We start from the raw sequence: 23,401 nt of genomic DNA, 5'->3' as shown, positions 1-23,401 counted from the left end.
CCGACCCAGGCGTACGGCCTGCGCAGTGTGACAGTAAGAGGTCATGCTGCGCAGGCCCACAGCGCCCACTCTGCTGCCATCCTCTTCCTGTGCCCGCCCACTCTGCTGCTGCGTCTGGCAGCGCCGCCCGCCCCTTCTACTGCTGCTGAGGAGGTGCATGCGCCCGGATGCACCATGCACCTCCCAACCCACTGATGTTAGCTCCACTCCCGGCCGACGCCTGCCAATGTAAGTAAATGTGCGGGTCGGTCGGTGTGGGGGTGAGTACGGGGACACGCCTGCTAACTAGGGATGCCAATCCCTGGATTGAAAAAAATGCCCTGGGATTGGCATCCCTAGTTCAGACTGACCATCAAATGACTTTTCACCTGTATGCCCGCATGTTAATGGATGTGTCAGCGTACATATCCATTCGTACTGCGGCAGTGGGACGAGCGTTTGCTCACCTGACTGGTGGCGTTTAACCGCTCGGTAAGCAGCGAATTTACACTGCTTACCAAGCTGAATAGCCCCCAGAGATAGAGAGCACTGATAAACTCTTTACCATAGTTGCAAATGTGCCAAAAAACTATTACTGCGCATTTATATACCAGGAAATTTCAGCAAGGAAGAATGCTAGCGTTAAATAATATGCATCACAGTTGCAGCACTTCCGGCTGCTGGGAATCTCAGCGCCTATATATGTTGAATCAGAGGACATCATTTTCTGTTCAGATTGGAGAGAAATATGAATTATTGAAGTGCAGGACAGCGCGTATGTCAAGGAGCCCGTACCCCGCAGAGGCTTTTAGTGACAATAATTGATGTACCTTCTTAATGTCATCATCAGAAGCCTTCTTGAAATCATTTTCGAATGGACTTGCAAGCTCATTAAACAGACCTACTTCCTCGCAGTTCTTCAGGAACCGAGTTGGAGTCGGTGTTTGATCTGGAAATTCAGAACTCACAATTAGGAAATAAAGAAATGCAATTAGGTTTTACGCACTGTACTAGCTAAAATTAATTGCAACAGTTTAAATCTTAAACATGTTTTTAAAGGTTACAGCACAACCGACGCAGATTTTAATGCAGAATAAATGGAAATGTGATGTACCCGTTAATGCGGTTCCCGGGTCTACAATCAATACCTGTGATTTCACTTCAAAAGAATTCCACTCATTAATTCCATACTAACCTGCAACAATGACACTGTCATTCCGAGCCGGTCCAAACTTCAGTGTCATCTCATGTTTGTGCTTGTGTACGGCCAAATGATCTTCATTGGTAAAACGCTGGAGAAAACAAAAAGAATCTTGTCAAATAAAATCGGAGAAACGGAAATGCTTTTTCTCATTCATACCGTTGCAGATGGTTTTCAGCTAAAGCTGGAGTCACACTAGAGTAATCTCAAGGGGTGTAGAACACACGCTTACATTTTTTGGATTCGAATTTGCTTATAGAAGCCAAATCGAATCGAAATCGAATGGTTTTTAAGATGCTTTCGATCTGCATTCGATTTGATGCACCCTTCCGGTTTCTCTATATTGAAAAGAAAAACAGACTGTGCAGGCAAGGAAATATCGAATTCGATCCAGTAAATTGAATGTAAACACAGTGCCTTGAATGCACATCGAATTCGATATCGATATCAAATGCTAAAGTGCAGATGGAATGTGAAAGCAAAGGCCAAATCGAAAGCGAATCGAAAGTAAATTGATGCGTGTGTACACACCATCAGTCTGATATGTTGTTTCTAAATCGGAAAGACACATAACTTGTCAGTGTGTATGTGTATGGCCAATCTGTGCGCTCCCACTATCGTTAGCATTACCTTCCGGGTCAGCTGCGCTGCATGGCCACCTGGACGATATTGCAAGCGGCGCCATGCAAGTTAATGAAGAACAGAGATTGTAACATCCTTCATTACATTGTTTTGATGTGTATGCATAGTACGGTATATCGGTCTTTGGTCAGCATTTCGTCCACGTACCTATTGCTCCAGTGTGTACCCAGCTTAGGGCCTTATACAGCTAGGGTTGTAGTTTTGTGAATCCGGCAAAGCCACATCCAGTGACAGGCAGCGGGGTTGCAGGGCACCAGCACAGGGCATGGCCTCCCTACATGACAGGTCCCACCCTGCGATTTGCATTTTGTGGACACCTCGCTATTGTGCGAGCGATTTGCTAGAGAGCGAATCGCTGGCACATCACCGGCTGCCCACTAGCTGCCAAGCCAGGCGCATGCCGGTCTTGTGGATTGCAACGTCTGAATAAATTAGCATAAATTATTAATGTGGTCCCCCATGACCATTTAAGTGCTTCCCTTGGTTAGAAAACGTTGGCACATTATAAATAATACATTCATTATTATTAATGAATCAATGTACCAGGTGGAGATACCAACTTCAAGAACCACAGTGCCCATTGGTTTTGTTTGGCTCTTTATCCACCAGGGTATATTATGGGGCAGATGTACAGTACCAAGACTTGGAGAGTGAGAAAGTGGGGAGAGATAAAGTACCCACCGATCAACAGTAGACCTCCAAGTGGTGTAACCCATGACTGACTGGCACACACCACTTTGACGTCTACTTGTTTGGTCCCATGGACAATCTGTTCTGAATTCAATGATTGCCGCTCCGAGTGACAATTCTCCTGTCATCTCAGTGATCTTCCACATCAGCAGGACTCTTAACAATCATGAGTGGGCATAAATATCTATTGGACTCCTATCAATTAGGAGAGGGGTGCTCCATGCTCATTCTAAATTGGCCTAACAATATATTTACATGTTTTTAATATGTTTTATTCAACAAACTGTATCTTTTGTATCATTTGCAAAACATACGTTTGATGATTCTTGTTTTTAAGTTTCTCATTTTATTTAAGGGAGTGACTATCCCAATTACAACAGCTGCTGGTTTAGGGACAGATGTATCAAGTGGAGAATGATTAACAACCAGCCAATCAGCTCCTCCTGCCATCCTAGTGCCTGTAATAATAGTATGTATTGATCTAGCATTTTGTACAAGTGTATGGCCGGCTTTAGATACTGTATATTTTGTTTTGTATTCTATACTCATTCCACCATATCGATTATTTAGGTTAACATGCATTGGGTTAACCTCTGAAGATCGACAGGCCTTAGGTCGACACCTTAAATAGGCCGACATGGCTAAGGTCGAAAGGGTTGCAAGGTCGACACAAGAATTAGGCCGACAGTCAAAAGGTTGACGTGAGTTTTTCATGTTTTTTTGGAGCCAAAGGCGTTATTTTATGCCTTACTACCCACTAGGGCGTGGAGGGAGAATAATGTGCCCAGTGCAGCGAGCCATGCAAAGGGACTATGTGGACGTTCTGGACAATAAAGACGTGAAAAACTCATGCCGACCTTTTGACTGTCGACATTGCCATTGTCGACCTAATGCTTGTGTCGACCTTACCCATACTGACCTTCAGTAGTCGGCCCAATGCTTGTTGACCTACAGATGGAGCGCCTGTCAGCCAGCCTGCACAATCATCAAAACTCCTGAGCTGGCACAGGCCGGTGTACTGACTGCGATGCACGAGCGCCTCACATGCTCGCACATCCCAGTCAGCACGGTGGCAGGGAGTGGAATTCCCAGGAAGATGGGCAGGGCGAGTGGGGGCTACGGGGGGCTACGGGGGTGCAGCGGGGAGCCGGTACACCTGTCAAACCGTAACGCAGGAGTCCTAAGGAGAGCTCGGGGAGGACAGAAACCTCCCGTGGAGCAGAAGGGCATTGAGTGAGCCGGCGTAGGCAGTACTGGGCCGGTACACCTGTCAAACCGTAACGCAAGAGTCCTAAGGCAAGCTCGGGGAGGACAGAAACCATGGAGGCTCTAAATGTATCCTTTGGCTCTGACTACATTTTATTGTATAAAAATGTGCTTAAAGTAAATTAAAAAAAACAAACCCCCCCCACAGGAATATTATACATCCACACGAAAATAATATTCCTCTTGGAATATACATCCCCCGCCCCCATTCCTTCTTACCTGGCCGCATCCAGGGGCAGTGCATACAAAAGGTTTGTCATCACTCATATTCCCCAGGTCCTTGTGATTACCTGCCAGACAAAAGACACCTATTGTCACACACCTAGAACATGAATACGTCAGTAGGAGATCTGGGAAGACATTACCACACACAGGCCCTTATTCTGGTTGGTGCGGTCGAGCCGCATATGCGGCTCCGACCGCACCAGACGAATCCCCGCCCACCCTACGGATCGCCACGGCCGTCCGTACACGGACGGCTGGCGATCCGCATAAAAATGGTGGAGGCGTACGCCTCCACCATGGTGGGAGCTGCCCCCTGCATTCGATGGTCGTCGACCATCGAAGGCAGGTCCGCACGCCGCGGCAGCTCCCGCAAGCTGAGACCACACGGACAATCGTCCGTGTGGTAGCTTGTATGGGGGCTGAAAGCTGACATCCGGCGACGTCAGCTTTCCGCCCCCATGAGTTGCGTCATGGCCTCATTACCATGCGTACGCCCCGCGTTTGCATGGGAACGCCCATGAAACGCGGGGCGTACACATAGGGAAATGAGGGCATGATGCCTCTCACGCCCCTATACGCCCCCTTTGCGGCGGACGAAATACGTCTGCGGCGAAGGGGGCTGCACATGCGCAGATTGACCTCTGCGCATGTGCAGTGTAAAAACATCGGCGGTACGGCCGCACGCGGGCCGTACCGCACGAACAAGAATAAGGGCCACAGTTATGTTCGCATTTCACCTTTGTTAGGTCATTTTCATGTCAAGCTTCTTCTCCACTTTATATGCTATAACCTCTCTCTCTTCTGTACTGCATATTTGGGTGACTTATAAATAAAATAAACGGAATAACGTAAGACAGGTATTCATAGGACATTACAGCAGTGTAAAGAGAGAGCAGATAAGGTGCTCACAGGACAGGAGGGGAAAAGCCTTTTCCAAGTCTTCTCCCCCAGACTAATACAGCGGTACATGAAATCTACCATCACTGTTATGATGAGACGTGGTTACCATGTTGGCGAGCAGGATGTCGGCAGTCAAAATCCTGGCACCAGGATACCAACCTACAGCTACAACACCGGAATCCTGACAAATGTAGATGGCAACGCCGGAATGACAATCATATGCCAGGGTGTCTTACTGTTAGGCCAGGAGGGGGTTAGTTTTGGCTCTAGGGAAAGTTAGGGTTGGGGGTGGGGGAGTTTAGGGCAGTGATTTTCAAACACATTGGCCCCCACAGGAAAAAAACAAACATATTGGCCTCCATATATAAAAACAATCACACTGGTCCCCACAGGTAACAAATATAAAATACATTGGCCCTTTACATGAAAAGAAGAGACCAGTAAATAACAGTTGAACTGGTGGTGGCTGTAAACTGGTTTGGGCATCTCTAGATCTGGGGGCACACTTAAGAACAGCTCAAGCACAGTATTGTGCCACAGCACAGTGGTTGAAAAACCTGGTTTAGGGTTAGGCTGAGGGGGTTATGGTTAGGTACTAAGGAGGAGGGCTAGGGATAGGCACTAATAATGAGGGGGGGTTAGGTTGCAGGTAGGGAGGGGTAGGGTACGTATACTTACCCAGCCATTGTCGGGATATTGTTCAGTGGGATGCCCCTGCCAGTGTTCTGACTGCTGGCATCCCGTCCGCCGGTCACTAATACTGAATCTGTGCTCATGTTGCAATGTTCCCAAGTGGATAATAAATAGGTTCTCCCAATTTGAGATTATCTATCGTGAGGAGAACACTAAACATACAAATGCCAAAAGCACATAATAATGGGGTTGTTTATACAGTACACTCTTTCTACTGTGTTCTACATAGGACAAATCAAAGAAAAGTGTAGCGAGGATTAATAAATTTGTATACCTATTCTTGGATATACTAGTTAAAAGCCTGTCAAAATGACAGCTTCTGCAATGTACATTCACTTTGAGCTGTGACAGTTTTTAACCCACAAACTCTCCACCCCACCTCCAGTCCCTATCTGCTCCTATCTCTGTCTTCACAGTTCCCTCTCTCCATATCGGCAAGTATGAAACAGATCAGTGTCCCTGCAAAAATAGCTTTCACCTTCGGTTATGACATCTTTTAGCACACAAAGGAGTAATTTGGGCCGTTGAGTGGCCTCTAGTGGTCACTGGCAGTACATCACCACATAGAGGTGAGGAGTAGCTAGCTTTTTATATATATATTATCCAGAAACAAAAATGTCTATTGCATTTAGAACACCGATATTTTCATTTAATTTTACATTTTTGCTCTATACCTAAACAGTTAACCTTTTTCTGGAGGACACCGCCTAATATTACCATCGCCACCATCAGTCGAGATTCGTGATGTCTGCAGAGTGCGGTCAGTCTGCAAAGCTGAAGCTTACTCAGACTGGCTGTAGGATCTGGACACCCAGTCCAGAAAGTCTACGTTCATCGATGCAAACCCTGGACCCAGCCTGCCAACAAAATAGGGGGCAATATACCCCTGTTTTGGTTCCTATTGCCCCTGCTCCACCCCCCAAATTCTGCAGCTACAACTGACAGAGGGCTGAGGGCGATATTGCAAGACCGATTCTGCAAATGTGTAGAACATATCTGGCACCTGCACTGTTGCAAAGACCCCTAAATATCAGATTTTTATGTAAACCATTAGGTTTTCTGATTCTTGTCACTGAACCCACACATTGTATACAGCAGCCATGCACAAGTCAAGAATGGGAAAGGACACCTGAATGCACCATCTCTTGGTGCTACATTTATATGGGTACAGTACATCACCACACATTGATGCATGAAATCCATTCCACCATATTATACTACTCTGTACCTGACCTGGATACTCATTATGGGCCTTATTTTGGTTCACTCTTTCTGACAAAATCCTTCTTAGATGGACAAAACCATGTGCACTGCAGGGGGGGCAGATGTTACTTGTGCAGAGAGAATTAGATTTGGGTGAGTTATTTTGTTTCTGTGCAGGGTAAATACTGGCTGCTTTATTTTTACACTGCAATATAGATCTCACTTTGAAATAAAACCCCACCCAAATCTAACTCTTTCTGCACATTTTGCATCTGCCCCACCTGCAGTGCACATGGTTTTGTACATCTAAGAAGGATTTTGTCAGAAAGAGTGAACCAAAATAAGGCCCTATGTCTGGAGAAAATAATAATAATATGAATAAAACATTTGCCATTGCTGCCACCACTGCTACTGTACTAGCCTAATGATAATCATTTAAATCATTTACAATTTAAATAAATAATCATAACATTTAATGCTATCAGCTGTCATAACCGGCATATATGGCTTTTATATCAGAAAAATATTTAAGTTAGGACTGTCTGCCGGGATAAGCCTGAAATGCAATATAGATCTTTATATTGCATGATGTCCACTAAAGTGGACAAATGATTTTACTGATCGATCAAAACATCGATTATGCCCCTTGCGTGATTGTATTTTGTGTACCTACTACTCTGCTATCTGGGTAACCCTATTTTACAGGATTCCATGAAGTGCACAGTGAGTTTAACCTCATTGCTTTTGTAAGAATTAGATACTCCCGCTAGAGGTGGTACACATTAGAATTGTGGTACAGCTCATAGGAAGAGAACACAATAGTAGTGATGTCTAAAGATAGTTTTTATAGGGAAAAAATGACTTAAAAAACAGCTGTCCACTGCAGTGGCCTCTATACATTAAAAGGTTAAGGATCATAGATTCCCATGGCTACAAATAGTGAACTCCTGTTCACACTTCCAGCAGTGAAAATCCGAGAACTAACCGAAACGGAAAGACAGACAGACATCCTCCTGACCAATCACAAGCCAACCTTCTGAAATAAACACATAGCATATCAGTGGCCTGCATCACACACGCCTGTTCTCCAATTGCTGCATCTATGCCAAAATACTGGTGCAGCCCAACAACGTCTCCTTATTTGATGGGCTTCAGCAGTTTGTGTTTTTTTGTTAGGCATCGCTCCATTCCAATTTTGAAAGCAGAAGCCCTACTGTTGGGTTCATAGCATTGTTCCCCTGTGAACTAGCATTTCATTTAATTTACAACTTTACGGGTATGAATCATAAGGTCACCACAATGTTGGTCGACAGTCATTAGGTCGACATGCATTTAGGTCGACATGAGTCTAGGTCAGGGTTGCCGACTTTTAAATGCTCCTCTCCGGGAGAAGCCCGGAGAGGAGACTTTCCTTACCCGATCGGGGGGCAGGGCATAACTGTGACATCATTAAGCCCCGCCCCCATTACGGGACATATGAGAAATAACTGATCTCAATGGAGGGGGCGGGGCTAAAATACACGATTGTGCCATTTTAGCTCGGCCCCCTCCTCTGAGACCCGCGGATTGCAGCATTTACATGCCGCGATTCGGGGGGCTTAGGGGGGTCCCCCAGATTCCGGGAGGGTTGTCCACCATTCCGGGGGGCCGGGAGGGGGACCCGATTTTCGGGAGACTCCCGGGAATTCCGTGAGGGTCGGCAACCCTGGTCTAGGTCGACATGAGTCTAGGCCGACATGCAGGAAGGTCAACATGAGTCTAGGTCGACATGGGTTAGGTCGACAGGGTCTTTAGGTCGACAGTCAAAAGGTCTACGGGGGGGTTTTCACATTTTTTCCCCTGATTGTCGACACAGTCGACGTGGACACTGAAATGTAGCACTGCTGCGCTCACCATGCTTCGGGCACACTATTTTATTCTCCCACTGTGCCCTAGTGGATGGTAGGGCAAACTTAAATTCCCACCACTGTAACATGGAGCCCATTCTAAGGGCCAAACAGAGTTCATTACAGAAGTTATTCTACAACACCACAATTTTGATGGCTATTTAGGTCCTTTTAGAAACAATGGGGGTTATTCTAGTTCATTCTTTCTGACAAAATCCTTCTTAGATGGACAAAACCATGTGCACTGCAGGGGGGCAGATGTAACATGTGCAGAGAGAATTAGATTTGGGTGAGTTATTTTGTTTCTGTGCAGGGAAAATACTGACTGCATGATTTTACACTTCAATATAGATCTCACTTTGAAGAAAAACCCCACCCAAATCTAATTCTCTCTGCACAAGTTACATCTGCCCCACCTGCAGTGCACATGGTTTTGTCCATCTAAGAAGGATTTTGTCAGAAAGAATGGACTAGAATATCCCCCAATGAAACACAGCATGTATGTGCCCGAGAAACTGAACACTCACCTGAATACTGTAGGACTGCTATCCTTCCTGATGCTAACAGTGCCCAGTGAGATCAACTGGTTCTCTATGATAAATAAACACCCAGCACTATAGCCCTAATCCATCACGCACAGAGATAAACTACAGATATACTTATAATGCAAAACATTGGGATAAGTTAACAGTTACTGATTTGATTGAGGAAATGTAATAGGGTCCAAGTTAGCTGGAGGTGTGGCATGCCAGCTATATTTGGAGTTTGTTTTTCTAAAGCGACAATCATTGACAGGGCATGGTTTTGCCTTGGAAATGATCACCCCTTTAAAAAGAGTTCACCCAGGATCCCACAACTCTGGCGACCTTGGCCCTATTACATTTCTCTATATATTTCTTATACGAATCCAAACACCAAAACCGGGGTAACTCCCACCAATGGAGACAACACCACTGAAGTCTTCTGTAACTAGAGTCCAAGACTGCCGCCATGTAACAAAAATAAAAAAAGGCCTCCATTAATCTTATCTGATCCTAACGATTGCCTATATAAAAACTTTGTTTCCCTAAACATCCTACTAAGCACCTACCGTATACTAGGATGTAAGGGTAAGGATGTTTTCTCCTTGCGATACTGCAGTTTTCTCTAGTCCTCATTTTCTGCTTAACGGGTTATAAAAAAAGTGTTGAATTAATTATGCCACACAAAAAAATTTCAAAAACATATACCTTATAACGGAGATTGAAGTAGAACACTGACAATAGGGGGTATTTAGCAAAGAATGGAGAGGGATAAAGCAGAAAGAGATAAAGCACTAACCAATCTGCTTCTAATGGGGCCTAGCGATCTCACTCTGGGGTAGATTTTTGATTGGTCGAACCGGGGCATATGCGCCATCCCTGTGCCATCCCATAGGGCTTCCCCTGATCTATCAAACCCATGATGCGGGTGATTAGCGTGCCGCGGTATGGGGGAGGAGGCCTAACATTTATACGATATTTGAATGTGACCACGTGCTCCTCCTCTAACGTCCAGTACATAGCGCCAATTTTTTCTGGCACTATGTAATCCTAAATCACATTTTTTTTTGTTCATTACACAAAACTTTATTGTTTGACACAGCCTTCGGTGCGGACAACAGTGCCTGTTCCCTGCCATCCAAAACTATAACTGCGCATGTGCCGAGAACCCAGCGCAAGACACGCAAACCGGCACATGCGCAGTACATCAAGGAAGTACACAGCGCACAGCCGTTATGGGAGGACGCGTATCCACGGCAAGTGGGGATAATGCTCTCCCATAACGTATAGTTAAAAGTTAATACATTCAAGCGATGTGCGGGGCTGCTTTACCATGATAAAGTGGTGAAGCGAAATGGGCTGGTAAGGATCGTTATGGAAACTATAATAAATCTACCCCTCTATTGCTTAGAAAATGCCCCTACGTGCTGAGCGATCTACGTTGCTCAGAAAGCTCAGCAACATCTCCCCGTGTGTAGGCTCTTTAACTCTCATTTTACAGGCTGAAGGCTCAAATCCAATTAAGTGCGAGTTGTTTCAGGAAACTAGCAGACTTCACACTGAAACCCGCAAAAGAGAATTCTTCAATCCAGTTAAAAAATGTCGGTACTTGTGTATTTTGGCGGCGCCCATCGCATCGCATACCATAACGCATACGATGGTATGCGATGCGACGCGATATCGTACGATAGTGCACGATGGCATACAATTTTGAAATTGTATGCCATTGTACATGGCATACAATGCCATACGATGCGATTAAACATTGTATAAGCACCCTAATGGGTGCTTACAATGTTAAATGCACCCCCACGCCACCCCCCCACTATAAACGTGAACCCGAAGCGTGGCGAGCGAAGCGAGCCCGCGAGGGGCGGCGGTACGCGTCCTACGACCTTTTCATACCCCCACTATCCACGTCGGCGTGGAGTTGAGAATAGAATAGTGTGGCGAGCGCAGCGAGCCACCGAGCCCGAAGCGTGGCGAGCGCAGCGAGCCCCGCGAGGGGACGCGGATACCTGTGAAGGTATCCGCGTCCCCTCGCCACGCTTCGGGCTCGCTGCGCTCGCCACACTATTCTATTCTCAACTCCACGCCGACGTGGATAGTGGGGGTATGAAAAGGTCGTAGGACGCGTACCGCCGCCCCTCGCTGCGCTCGCCACGCTTCAGGTTCACGTTTATAGTGGGGGGGTGGCGTGGGGGTGCATATAACATTGTAAGCACCCATTTGGGTGCTCAAAAGCACCCTTTAGGGTGCTTATACGATTTTTGGTCGTATAGGGGGTCAAAATCGCGTCGTATGCCATCGGGTGCATGGCATGCGATGCGATGTGATCGTCGTACGACGGACATCGGGGGCGCCGCCAAAATACACAAGTACCAAAATGTCTATTTGTGGTATTTGCAGCGTGGGGTTGCAAATTGTCAGCCTTATGCAATGTGAGAGAAGTGCATGAAAAATATAGGGTGACTTTCGTAGACCCAAGAAAGTCACGATTTAGTTTGCAGAATCATACAGAAGGCTGTTAGTGTGCATAAGGAAAGTGCTGGAGGTTTTTAAATGGCTCGCATATTTAAAAAAAAAAAAAAAAAAGATTAAAAACATTTGTGTACTTTCATAAAAAAAAAAAAAAAAACATAAAATGCAAAAAGGAGAAAAAAATATTTTTAGATAAAAGCAATCCTTTTTATTTAAAAAAAAAAAAACTCTAATTCAATTTGGGGTGAATACATCAATGACGATGTTGACCCCAAAAAAATTACACGTATTTATTGAACTAATTAAGCTAATTGGAAACTTCCAATTGCATAATTAGTAATTAGGGCAAGGGGGTTGTCCATGGGGTTGTTCTGCATGGTGTCCTGACATTTTAACCTTAATATAAGGTGAGATGCAAATGGGAAAATGCAACACAACTCTGACTGGTTCAATTCTAGTTTCTAAATGGATTGCAAAAAATGAATTTGCACCTAATTGGATTAACTACTGTGTTTTTGAAAAGTGTAAAATAAATATCAGCACTAACCATCAACATACTGTAACAAAAAAAAGAAAAATACTCAATTAAGGAATATAAGAAACTGTTAATAAATAAATAAATAAAATTACAGATAGAGAAATGCATATTATTTATACTTTACATCGTAGATAGCTAAAAGTGATAAACATTCCATTTGGTACTTGTTTCCTAGCACGGCCACAATCGCGTGCATCGTGTACGCGATGGACCCGATTTCCTTTGAAATCAGGTCCCTTTTGCCGGCAAAGGCAAAATCGGGGGCATCGCGTCGGTCGCGTGCATTAACATGGCCCCCGCCGCGACCGACGCGATTTTGCCATAGGCTTCAATGTTAAAATATTTTTAACATTGAAATCGGGAGCATCGCGTCGGTCTTGTGCCATTATAATGGCACAAGATGAGATGGACTTGATTAAGTCATTGTGGCTCGTGGCGAGCGCAGCGAGCCCCGCGAGGGGACGCGTATACCTGTGAAATTATACGCGTCCCCTCGCAGGGCTCGGTGGCCTGCTGCGCTCGCCACACTTTATATTCTCAACTCCAAGCCAACGTGGATAGTAGGGGTATGAAAAGGTCGGAGGACGCGCACCGCCGCCGCTCGCCACGCTTCGGCTTGGCGTCAATCGTGGGTGCCGTTGAGGGGGTAAAATTGGGGGTCTGGGGAATACTTTACATTGAATCCAATGTAAAATAGGGTCCCAGGGGCCCTATTCACATTTGATTCAATGTAAAAATCGGGTCGATCCGACCGACGTGATTTTTCCGACACGATCACTCGGATACAAATCGGTGTGGCCGTGCTAGGAAACAAGTACCTTCCATTTTGGTACCTACTGTATGTTACAAAAATGAATATAGTTTATCTGGCAACTGGAAGTAACAGTCAAATAAGTATGCCAAAGAACTGGAGGTTCTGTAATGACAGTGCATAGCCACATGGACCACATGGCCTGCAGATCTCTTTTTAAAAAAAACGGTAACCTGTTACAAAAATAGGAAACTTTATTTACAGGTCCAAGAAAACAGCAGTGTCATTTTTATTGGGTGCAATTAGTTTGCAATGAGTTATGTAACCTTACACATTACCACTTACGTGTGAAGTGCCCAAGTCCAAATACCTTGCGTACATTACTAAGCAGTATATGCACTTCACTTTAGAGGCCCAGTTTCAGTTGAATAATTTGTTTTGGTAAAGTATACGTATTCACAGCAATATTTAAATTACAAAGAACTTACAGCAATAGATCTTATTTTGATTGTACATTATGTTGCAAATGTTATTTGTGTTGGATGGGTGTGGGTGATGTAAGTAAATTTAGTTATGTCGTTTTCACTCTAGGGTTGTTTTGCAGGGCGCAGCCTCCATCCTGCCCATTTTTTTTTAACTAGTAAAGCGGCGTGGGACGGGATGCGACTGAAAGATCTGAGACGCTGCTCAACTTCTCTGCTGAGAGCTGTGAGTCAGCTCTTCCAGTCATATTCCGTACCCCACAGCACTAACACAACGCCCACCTCCTCTGCTGAGAGCTGTGAGTCAGCTCTTCCAGCCATATTCCATACCCCGCTGAGGAACCCCGATTTTTAATTGTATCCCCACCCTGATGGGTAATGACTATTTTAAATGCCCCCCCCATTATTAACGCCACCCCACTATCAATGCCAACCCGAAGCGTGGCGAGCGCAGCGAGCCCGCGAGGGGCGGCGGTACACGTCCTCCGACCTTTTCATACCCCCACTATCCACGTCGGCGTGGAGTTGATGTTATTTAGTGTGGCGAGCGGACGCGCATTACTTCACAAGTATTACGTGTGCGCTCGCATTACATAGTCATTACCCATCAGGGTGGGTGTACAATCTAAAATCGGGTCTGGGGGGGCATTTAACATAGGAATCAGGCATCTGGGTGCCTGTATAATTAAAAATCAGGTACAATTGCGTCGCATCGCAACGCATGCGATCATATCGCATACGATGCGATTTTGTGGTTGTACAATGCCCTGCGATGGAAATCGGGGGGCGCCGTGATAATACACAAGTACCTCCCGCTGCACTAACACAACGCCCACCTCCTCTGCTGAGAGCTGAGAGTCAGCTCTTTCAGCCATATCCCGTACCCCGCTGCACTAACACAACGCCCACCTCCTCTGCTGAGAGCTGTGAGTCAGCTCTTCCAGCCATATCCCGTACCCCGCTGCACTAACACAACGCCCACCTCCTCTGCTGAGAGCTGTGAGTCAGCTCTTCCAGCCATATCCCGTACCCCGCTGCACAAACACAACGCCCACCTCCTCTGCTGAGAGCTGTGAGTCAGCTCTTCCTGCCATATCCCGTACCCCGCTGCACTAACACAACGCCCACCTCCTCTGCTGAGAGCTGTGAGTCAGCTCTTCCAGCCATATCCCGTACCCCGCTGCACTAACACAACGCCCACCTCCTCTGCTGAGAGCTGTGAGTCAGCTCTTCCAGCCACATCCCGTACCCAGCTGCACAAACACAACGCCCACCTCCTCTGCTGAGAGCTGTGAGTCAGCTCTTCCAGCCATATCCCGTACCCAGCTGCACAAACACAACGCCCACCTCCTCTGCTGAGAGCTGTGAGTCAGCTCTTCCAGCCATATCCCGTACCCCGCTGCACTAACACAACGCCCACCTCCTCTGCTGAGAGCTGTGAGTCAGCTCTTCCAGCCGTATCCCGTACCCCGCTGCACTAACACAACGCCCATCTCCTCTGCTGAGAGCTGTGAGTCAACTCTTCCAACCGTATCCCGTACCCCGCTGCACTAACACAACGCCCACCTCCTCTGCTGAGAGCGTTGACTCAGCTCTTCAATCCCATGCTGCCATCTCGTCGACTGCTACTTAAATCATCTGCGTAGTGCACCATGTCAGCTCTTATAGCAGACTAAACCTCCCCTGGGCAACGAGCATGTAACTCCCCCAGGGTAACGAGCATGCAATACCCCTGGACAACAAGCATGAAACGCCCCATGGCAACCAGCATGAAACCTCATGTGGTAAAAAGCATGAAACCCCTCTGGGGCAACCAGCATGTAGGTAACTGCCACTTTTGAGGCATAATATGTCAAAAGAATTACAGTGTGTAGCATAAAGTGTAATAGGTATTACGGTGTGTGGCATAATATGTACTGGATATTTCGGTGTGTGGTACAATATGTAATAGGCATTACAGTGTGTGCCATAATGGGTAATGGGCATAACGGTGTGTGACAATGTGTAATGAGCGTAATTCTGGTGCAGTGTGCAATTTTTTATATATTAGTTTTTGTTACTAATGTAAATTGGAAGAGCGCAAATGCTGTGTTGCTCGGGAGATGGGACCAGTGTCCTAATCTTGGGTGCGACCTGGCATTTGCGGTCTGAAAACGGTATAACCAAGTGACTTCCCAAAATCTGCTGTCTGAGTTTGGGACATAACTCTGCAGAGAGGATCTCCAATCACTGCAATTATGGCTGCCCCCTCCCCCCCCCCCCCCCCTACAGGTTGGCATTACGGTGTCAGGGAGTCTAGTAGGATCCTCCTATACTAATCCGGAGGAGTTTTCAAGGTAATGGAAAAGGTAACCTTAATAATGGGGATATGAACAGTAATTAAATGGGCAATACAACTGTATGGATATGGCAAATGCAGGAAATAGGACACAGCAACCGTATCGTTACTGGTATCATTCCTAATTATGCAACAATTAATCCGCTTTTCCTAAAGTATATAAAGGCGACCACTGAATAATTTCTATTAGTGCCTTAGGGTTTGGTTTTTTTTATTGAAGCAGGTACGAAATAAAACCCCTCAATGTCTAGACTTGTGGTTCCCACAAAGACAGCGGATGTTTATTCTACTCTGTGTAACTGATGGAGTTTCTGTGCCCAGATTCATGTGTACACTAATTCACTGACACATTGCATTTGGCCAGGTCTGGCAGTTAATGTGTACCGATAGATAATTTATATTAGCATGTTAGGGTGCCCTATGAAAGGAAATTGTGCACAATATTAATGTGTTCGCTTTTCAAAAAACATGCACAAGTTCCGACGGACGGGAAAGCAGTTATCTGCCGAGTAGTATGTAAATAACATTGGCGAAGAGCTGAAAGTCAGACAAGCTTATTTGGATGACATAAGACGTGCAAATTAAAAATGCAAATAGGCGCTGGTAGTATTAAGGATGCTGATAATAAATAATATACATCGGGCTCGAGTCGCAGAGAGAACAAGCTTAAGGAGATGTTTAAAACTCAATATACAGATAGTATCATTCACGGGGTCTCCCACCTATTGTTCCCAGAGTTGCAGACTGACCCCCCTCCCAACCCCATATTTCCCTCTCCCATCATCCATCTCTCTTACTCCCTCATTTCTCCTTACCACCAACTCTTTCTACCTGTTCTCAATCCCCCCCTCTTTGGCAGTTATATTTCATATGAGATGTTGCTATGGGAAACCAATCAGAAATTACTTTTTATTCATTTAACACCTTCTAGAACAGGCATGTCCAAACTATGGCCCTCCAGCTGTTGTTAAACTACAAGTCCCATCATGTCTTGCCACAGGTTTGCTATTAGGGAATGCTAAAACTATGGCAAGGCATGCTGGGATGTGTAGTTTCACAACAGCTGGAGGGCCACAGTTTGGACATGCCTAATCTAGAAGATAATAGATAGTATATGATTGGTTGCCCATAGCAACATCAATTTCCACTCCACCTAAATCAAGGTACTGTAAGTGCAGCATATAAAGAAGGGACTTAGAGTGAAGGGGGAATACGTTAAGAGTGTCGGCATTCAGTATGTTGACAATTTCAGTGTTAGGGTTACCGCATGGTCGACATTATCAACAACTGCACCGCACGAGCGTCCCGATTTCTTAAGTGCAAATGTTGGGAGGTATGGGTTATAGAGTAGACAAGTTATTGGTGTATCAAGCCTGACCTAGACCAGACAGATAGAATACTTTCAGATGGAGCACCCTTCATTCTTGCAGGGGCTGGCAGTAGATTCGCATGTCGACATTTTCATGTTTTGACCATTTTCATGTCAACTTTTTGGCACGTTATGCCCAGCTGGGCAACAATGCCCAGCGTGTATGGACAGCGATGGTGTCAATCACCACTGCGGGGAAAGCCGCTCAGTGCATATACACTGAGTGGCTTTCCCCTTGCCCGGCGCCAACGGAGGGGGGAGGACGGCGTTGCATAGCGCAGAGCTATGCAAAGCCGCCCTCAACGCCGCACATCTGCTACTATTATACCAGCAGATGAGCGGCTTTCCCGGCGATGATGCGGGAGCGCGCAGCAGCGCTCACCGCTCATCGCTGGGGCATACACACTGGGCAGCTTTGAGCTGAAAGCCGCTCAAACAGGCTGTTTTGAGCGGCTTTCAGCTCAAAGTTGCCCGGTGTGTATGGGCCTTTAGACCTTATGTATACTGATCTTTTGACTGTTTATATAGACACTGAAGTCCCTCCTTCATACGTGCCAGCGGTAATTATTATTTGCGGCTAACCCCCAGAAACGGGTGTTTTAGGAGAGTTAGCTGCAAGGGATGCAGTTTAAATCCCGGCGGTCGGGATCCCGGCGTTCAGAATCCCGACGCTGGAATCCCGACCGCCGAAATCCCAACACTTTCTCCCTCCGTGGGTGTCCACGACACCCCTGGAGGGAGAATAAATTAGCGTGCCGAGCGTAGTGAGGCACCGGGCCCGCTGCGAGCGTCCCCCCCTTGTCGGGATTTCGGCGGTCGGAATTCCAGCGTCTGGATTTTGAACGCCGGGATCCCGACCGCCGGGATTTCATACTGAATCCAGCTGCAAATATTAAAAAGATAAACAAATAAAACACAGGACACAGCTCCCTGGTGATTACAATACGTGAATAAAAATACAGGTTAACCAGGAATACAAGAGAAATGTTGCAGGAAGACGTGTACAACAGATGATTAAGGTTATCTGAAGGTGCTGTAGTGTCACTAGAATTTAATTGCTACAAAATACTTAATTACTATGTTCATGTAATGTCTTGGCTCCTGAAAGACATGTATGAGGTTTCTCCCTGGTCTAATAACCACACAATCTTACGCAATTACTTTCTATACACATATTTACACACCCTGCAGTCATTTGTAGAGTTGGAAAGGAAAATACATAGTCCCGAACTATTGTTTGTTGTTCTAATTAGTCACAGGGTTTATTTAATCTCATCCTGACATAATAGTTTATGAATGACTATTTGTCACAGAGTAATATAGACTATACATCTATCAATCATCAGCAAGGTGGCGTATATAACAGTCCAAGTCAGTCTGCAAGATCTCAGGGGGGTGGGCGGGTGGCATGGGATAACCAGAGTCCAGAGAGAAAAAAATTGTGAGAGATAAAGTACTAGACAATCAGCTTCTATCTTACATGATACAGGCTGTGTTTGAAAAATGACAGTAAGGTGCTGGTCATTTGATACTTTGGTGGGTATTCAATTTCCTGCCGCTATTTCAGAAGGGGGAAATAGCGGCTGGGCCCTATTCAATGCTATCTTCCCCGACAGCATTGAACGAGGATCTCGGCAGAACGTGCCCGACTTTCCAAGCAGTCGGGCACATTCTGCCGAGAACGGCGGGGAATTGACAAGCTCCCGGCTGGATCTTGCGACCACGCCCCCTTTTCAGCGCTCAGCAGGCGGGACATGGAATCACGCCTGACGAGCTGACATCAAGCCAGCCGAGAATGGGAGCGGGTTACTGCTGTTGGTCTAGCTCGACAATCGTGACGCCAAATTGAATACCCCCCATAATCTCTCACTCTTCTCTATTTCCAAGCTTTGTAAAATCGTATACGGTCTCTGCTGTCTAGATAAACAGTTACGGGGTACATTAATCTACCCTAAAACAAAACAGACACCAAAACACATGACAAACTCGTGGTGACCTTTTTCGTGTGTCAATGACGTCCATGTCAACATTTGGCTTGTATCGACCTTTTGACTGTTTGACCTTGTGCATATACCATAACCGATCAGTTACTGCACCCCAAAGAATGCAATGCAAAAACCTCACGCGATTATCTATGTACAACATCAAGTTATTCATTTCCAGGAAGTAAAAGCCATTGTCACCGCTGGCAGGCATAACTGTATATTACCTATCAGATCTAATCTAAATCTATGCAGGGCACATAATCTACCTAGGAGAAGCAATACAATAGCTAAGGCTTACCTAAAAACACATACATATATACTGTACAGTAAACATAGGTGAATTCATTATAGATGATTATGATTACACATTAGTCACACATGTACCAGACAAACAAAGGGACTTCACAGTAACGATTAGACTGTAAGCAAAACGGTATGATCATTGGCCAATGGTCAGAATACCGACTTGGTCGAAATTCCCATATTTAAAATTAAAACATGGTCAAAATGTCAACATTTAAAATGTCAACAGGTCAAAAAGTACAAATGTTGTTGTTGTTTTTTTCGTTGCATATGTCAACATATGCAAAGACAAAAAATCATGTCGACATTTTGACCTACCGACATTTTAAATGGCAGTATTTTGACTGTGTCGACATTCTGACCATGTCGGCATAATGAATGTTGGTATTTTGAACATGTCGGCCAATGGTGGTCGGTATTTTGACCGTAAGTCAATTGACTGCATCCCAAGCAGAGTTATATGGCATTGCAGGCAGTACACCCATGGCTCTGTGTTGGGGGGGGGGGGGGGGGGTCTGGGTCTGAATAGTCAGGTCACAATAACAACTGCTGTATAAACTGTTCATGTAGCAGGGACAATGGGACACATAAGGGGGGAAGAAGGGAGGTAGTAACACTCCTATGTGTGTCAGGTCCACTGGGGGATCATTTATAGCCTGGTGGCTAAAACAGGCAGAATGAAAGCTTGGTAGGTAAGTGGTGGAGTGACCAGGTACAATGCAGGGAATGGGGGGCTCTCTTATGTGTCAGTTGTGGGTATGGCACTGGGTACAGTGTGTGAGTGTTGGGTTGGTAGCAGGAATGGACAGAATAATAGCTGGATAAGGTGCTGCGAGAGAATACAATTGGGGGAGCAGTTGGGGCAGTGGTGGGACTGGTACAGGGGGAATCATGCATACAGTAGATGAGTGTGATGGCTGTAAATAGGCAGAGAAAGGTCTGGATAAGGTGCAGCTGTGGAGTGACAGGTTACATTGGGTGTAGCAGGGGCGGCTGGGTCAGAGCTGGGTCTGATGGGGGGGGGTTTCAGGCATACAGTAGGTGAGTGGTGGGTTGGTGACTGGAAATGGGCAGAATAAGAAAAGGTGCAGCTGGTGTACAGGGGTACAATAGAGAGTAGCAGGGGCAGTGGTGAGTCTGGTACGGGGGGGGGGGGGCATATAGAGATATCAGGCATACAGAAGAATAAGAGCTGGAAAAGTTGCAGATGGTGGAGTGACAGGGTACAATGGGGGGCAGGTGGGTCTGGTAGGAGGGGGCATTCATAGTGATATCAGTCATACAGCAGAATAGGAGCTGGATAAGGTGCAGATGGTGTACAGGTAGGGTGACCAACTCATCCCTTTAATCCGGGACACATTAATTACACAGGTTCTGTGGCAGTTTAAAACCAGGTGAAAGCCAGCCACAGAACCTGTGTAATTAATATGTGTCCCAGATTAAAGGGATGAGTTGGTCACCCTATGTACAGGGTGATATCAGGCATACAGCAGAATAAGAGTTGGATAAGGTGCATATGGTGGAGTGACAGGGTACAATGGGGGGCGGCAGGTGGGTCTGGTACGAGGGGGCATTTATAGTGATATCAGGCATGCAGCAGAATAAGATTTGGATAAGGTGCAGCTGATGGAGTGACAGTGTACAATGATGGGCTTATTAGGGGGGCAGGTGGGTCTGGTAGGGGGGGGGGGCATTTATAGTAGCAGGCATACAGTAGGGGGGTGTTGGGTTGGTGGCTGGGAATGGACAGAATATCAGCAATAAGATGCCCCTGATAAGAGTGACAGGGAACATGCCATGGACAGGGAGTACTTCTCTGTGTATGTGCCCCGGGGGCAGTGCAGGATGCAGGGGATGCTGCTGCCTTGGTAACCAGCCACCATGGCAGCAGCACTGGCAGTATAATGCAGATCCCTGCCTGCAATGTATCCGTCCGACCTACCATGTATCTGGGCTGCGGGGGCTACTGTCCTTGCGGCTCCTCCAGCCTCTCATACTGACACAGACATACGGTGGCATACGCTCCGCCGCGTTACCGGGTGCTCCCGGGCAGAGGACACCCCGACATGGCAGCACCTAATCCTGTGGCAGCTCCTGTTCTATCGCGACAGGTAGGGGGTGGGGGGGTACGAGCGGTTCTGTCACCTCCGTGTTTACAAACTTACCCCCTATTAGGGCTGAACCTTGCTCAAGGCCAAATCCCACCAGCTCCTGTCAGGCTATCGCGATATCTCGTTTGACAGCGGGGCGGGGGAGTCTGGTTGATGTCCGACGCTCCCGCTGTGGGTGACAGCTGGCAAAAGGGTGACGTCATCGGAACGGGTATGGGTATGCCAGGTGTGGCAATGGTGGCAACGAAACAGAGTAGGGAGGAGCTTCAGGCGGATCTCACGCCCTTCTCAGGCGTACACTTCCGCCCGGGTCTGAAGACGCCTGACCTACTGGCAAACGTCATCATGCTATATATTCTGTGACATCTTTCTTACTAGTACCTTCTAAACTGGGTATATAATATATATTCCTTCTGGCTGGATGAGTGGATGGTTACTGCCTATGTCAAACACCATTTTGGCTATGATAAAAATCACTCCCTCATATAAAAATAACAAACTGAAATATCCACATTGATGGGAGGTAGCATACCAAGAAGATCATTCCTGCATTGGTCTCTGACCAACGGTCAAGCATGGGCAACATTCTGTATTGGACATCAGTACATCTTGCTGGGTCACTGAAGGGTTAATCAGCCATCTTGTTTCTCTGTCTTATAGTTTCTGTTCCTTCTTATCTCAAGTAGTTATGTTCTGGCTTGTTTCCAGTACTCGCTTGCTATCCCGTACTCTGTAACTTTCCTCAGAAACCGTACATTCTGTGATTTCTCATAACTTTGCTACACACTCCCCTACAAGGCGACGTATAAGCCAACAGATGCTGTTATTCCCCTACCTCTGCACCAAATATTAACCAATCATGTAATTGAACCAGCGCCGTATGTTATGTATAAATATGTTGTTTTGTCATAATTAAATCAGAGTTACACCTTGCATACGTGGTCTCTGTTATTGATCTGTATATACGGGGTTAACTCTCACGGAATTCTAAGAAGTAATCACATTGAGGTCAAAAGGGTAATTATAGATGAGGACGAACCCCGATAACTAAGTAAGTATTGGGCAATTCTCCTTCAAGCTGGGGGCTCGGCCACCGGGATCGAAGTCTATTATTACATACCTGTCACCAGACCCAGAGTCTGCTCTGAAATTAATGTAAGATCATAGACATATTTCGACCTGAACCTGTGACTCTACTCTCGGAGAGTATCAGAGATCACGTAGTAAAGTCTTGAACTTTTATTTTATATACACAGACTGATCTGGGATCAGATTGCCGTACTTGGAGTACGAGGAGACTGGGAGTCTATAAACTAATTCATAGTACCTCAATTTGATCACTTAAAACCTTTTCATGGCCATTCCTTACTGTCACTTTTATAAAATATAAGTTTTATATTATAATATCATTGTGTGGGTGGTAAGTTTACGCACAACTGATATCTGTTTTAATTTTGTGCCGTGCGGTTGGTAAGTTCACGCACAATAACTCTATTGTCTCATTGATTACTGTATGCCAACAGACTTGCGGACTTATGTTCTCCCCTTCGGAGTAACGCAACGTGAGGCTTCATATACAGTTTTCACATTATAACCACTGGACTCTATCCACTGTCACATAGACAGTCTGTGGTTCCACTAACAAATCATATATAAATAACAATTTATGAGATGTCTAAAGTGAATACATGATTCTATAAGTGTTTGGATAAAGACTAACCCTCACAGTCTGCTGCAACAGGTTTTACCTGCCTCTCTGTGATGACGCCCCTGGTCCATACACTTTGAATCTTTTCACGCTCTCATATTACATGTCAGATTATGAATGTCCACCGAT

The 23,401-nt window shown here is 45.9% G+C and overlaps 1 protein-coding gene across 10 annotated transcripts in view; it reads right to left on the bottom strand.

Moving 5' to 3' along the window:
• ATF2 (activating transcription factor 2) overlaps nt 1-21,804 on the bottom strand; it is an 88,851-nt gene extending 67,047 nt beyond the window's left edge. For 2 of the 10 annotated variants that reach the window (XM_083154734.1, XM_083154744.1), the window contains exons 1-5: nt 21,396-21,612; nt 9,776-9,848; nt 3,998-4,068; nt 1,175-1,271; nt 810-928 (exon numbers count right to left, since the gene is read on the bottom strand). In XM_083154734.1, the coding sequence (XP_083010860.1) occupies nt 810-928; nt 1,175-1,271; nt 3,998-4,068; nt 9,776-9,848; nt 21,396-21,398 (363 nt within the window). In that variant the 5' untranslated portion in view covers nt 21,399-21,612. The other 8 variants (XM_083154742.1, XM_083154737.1, XM_083154736.1 and 5 more) reach the window with 8 other exon arrangements.
• Nucleotides 21,805-23,401: the final 1,597 nt, after the last annotated feature.

Source organism: Crinia signifera, chromosome 7, assembly GCF_055691185.1.
Source record: "Crinia signifera chromosome 7, ASM5569118v1, whole genome shotgun sequence".
Classification (NCBI taxonomy): Eukaryota; Metazoa; Chordata; class Amphibia; order Anura; family Myobatrachidae; genus Crinia; species Crinia signifera.
This window is presented reverse-complemented; position numbering and strand designations above follow the sequence as displayed.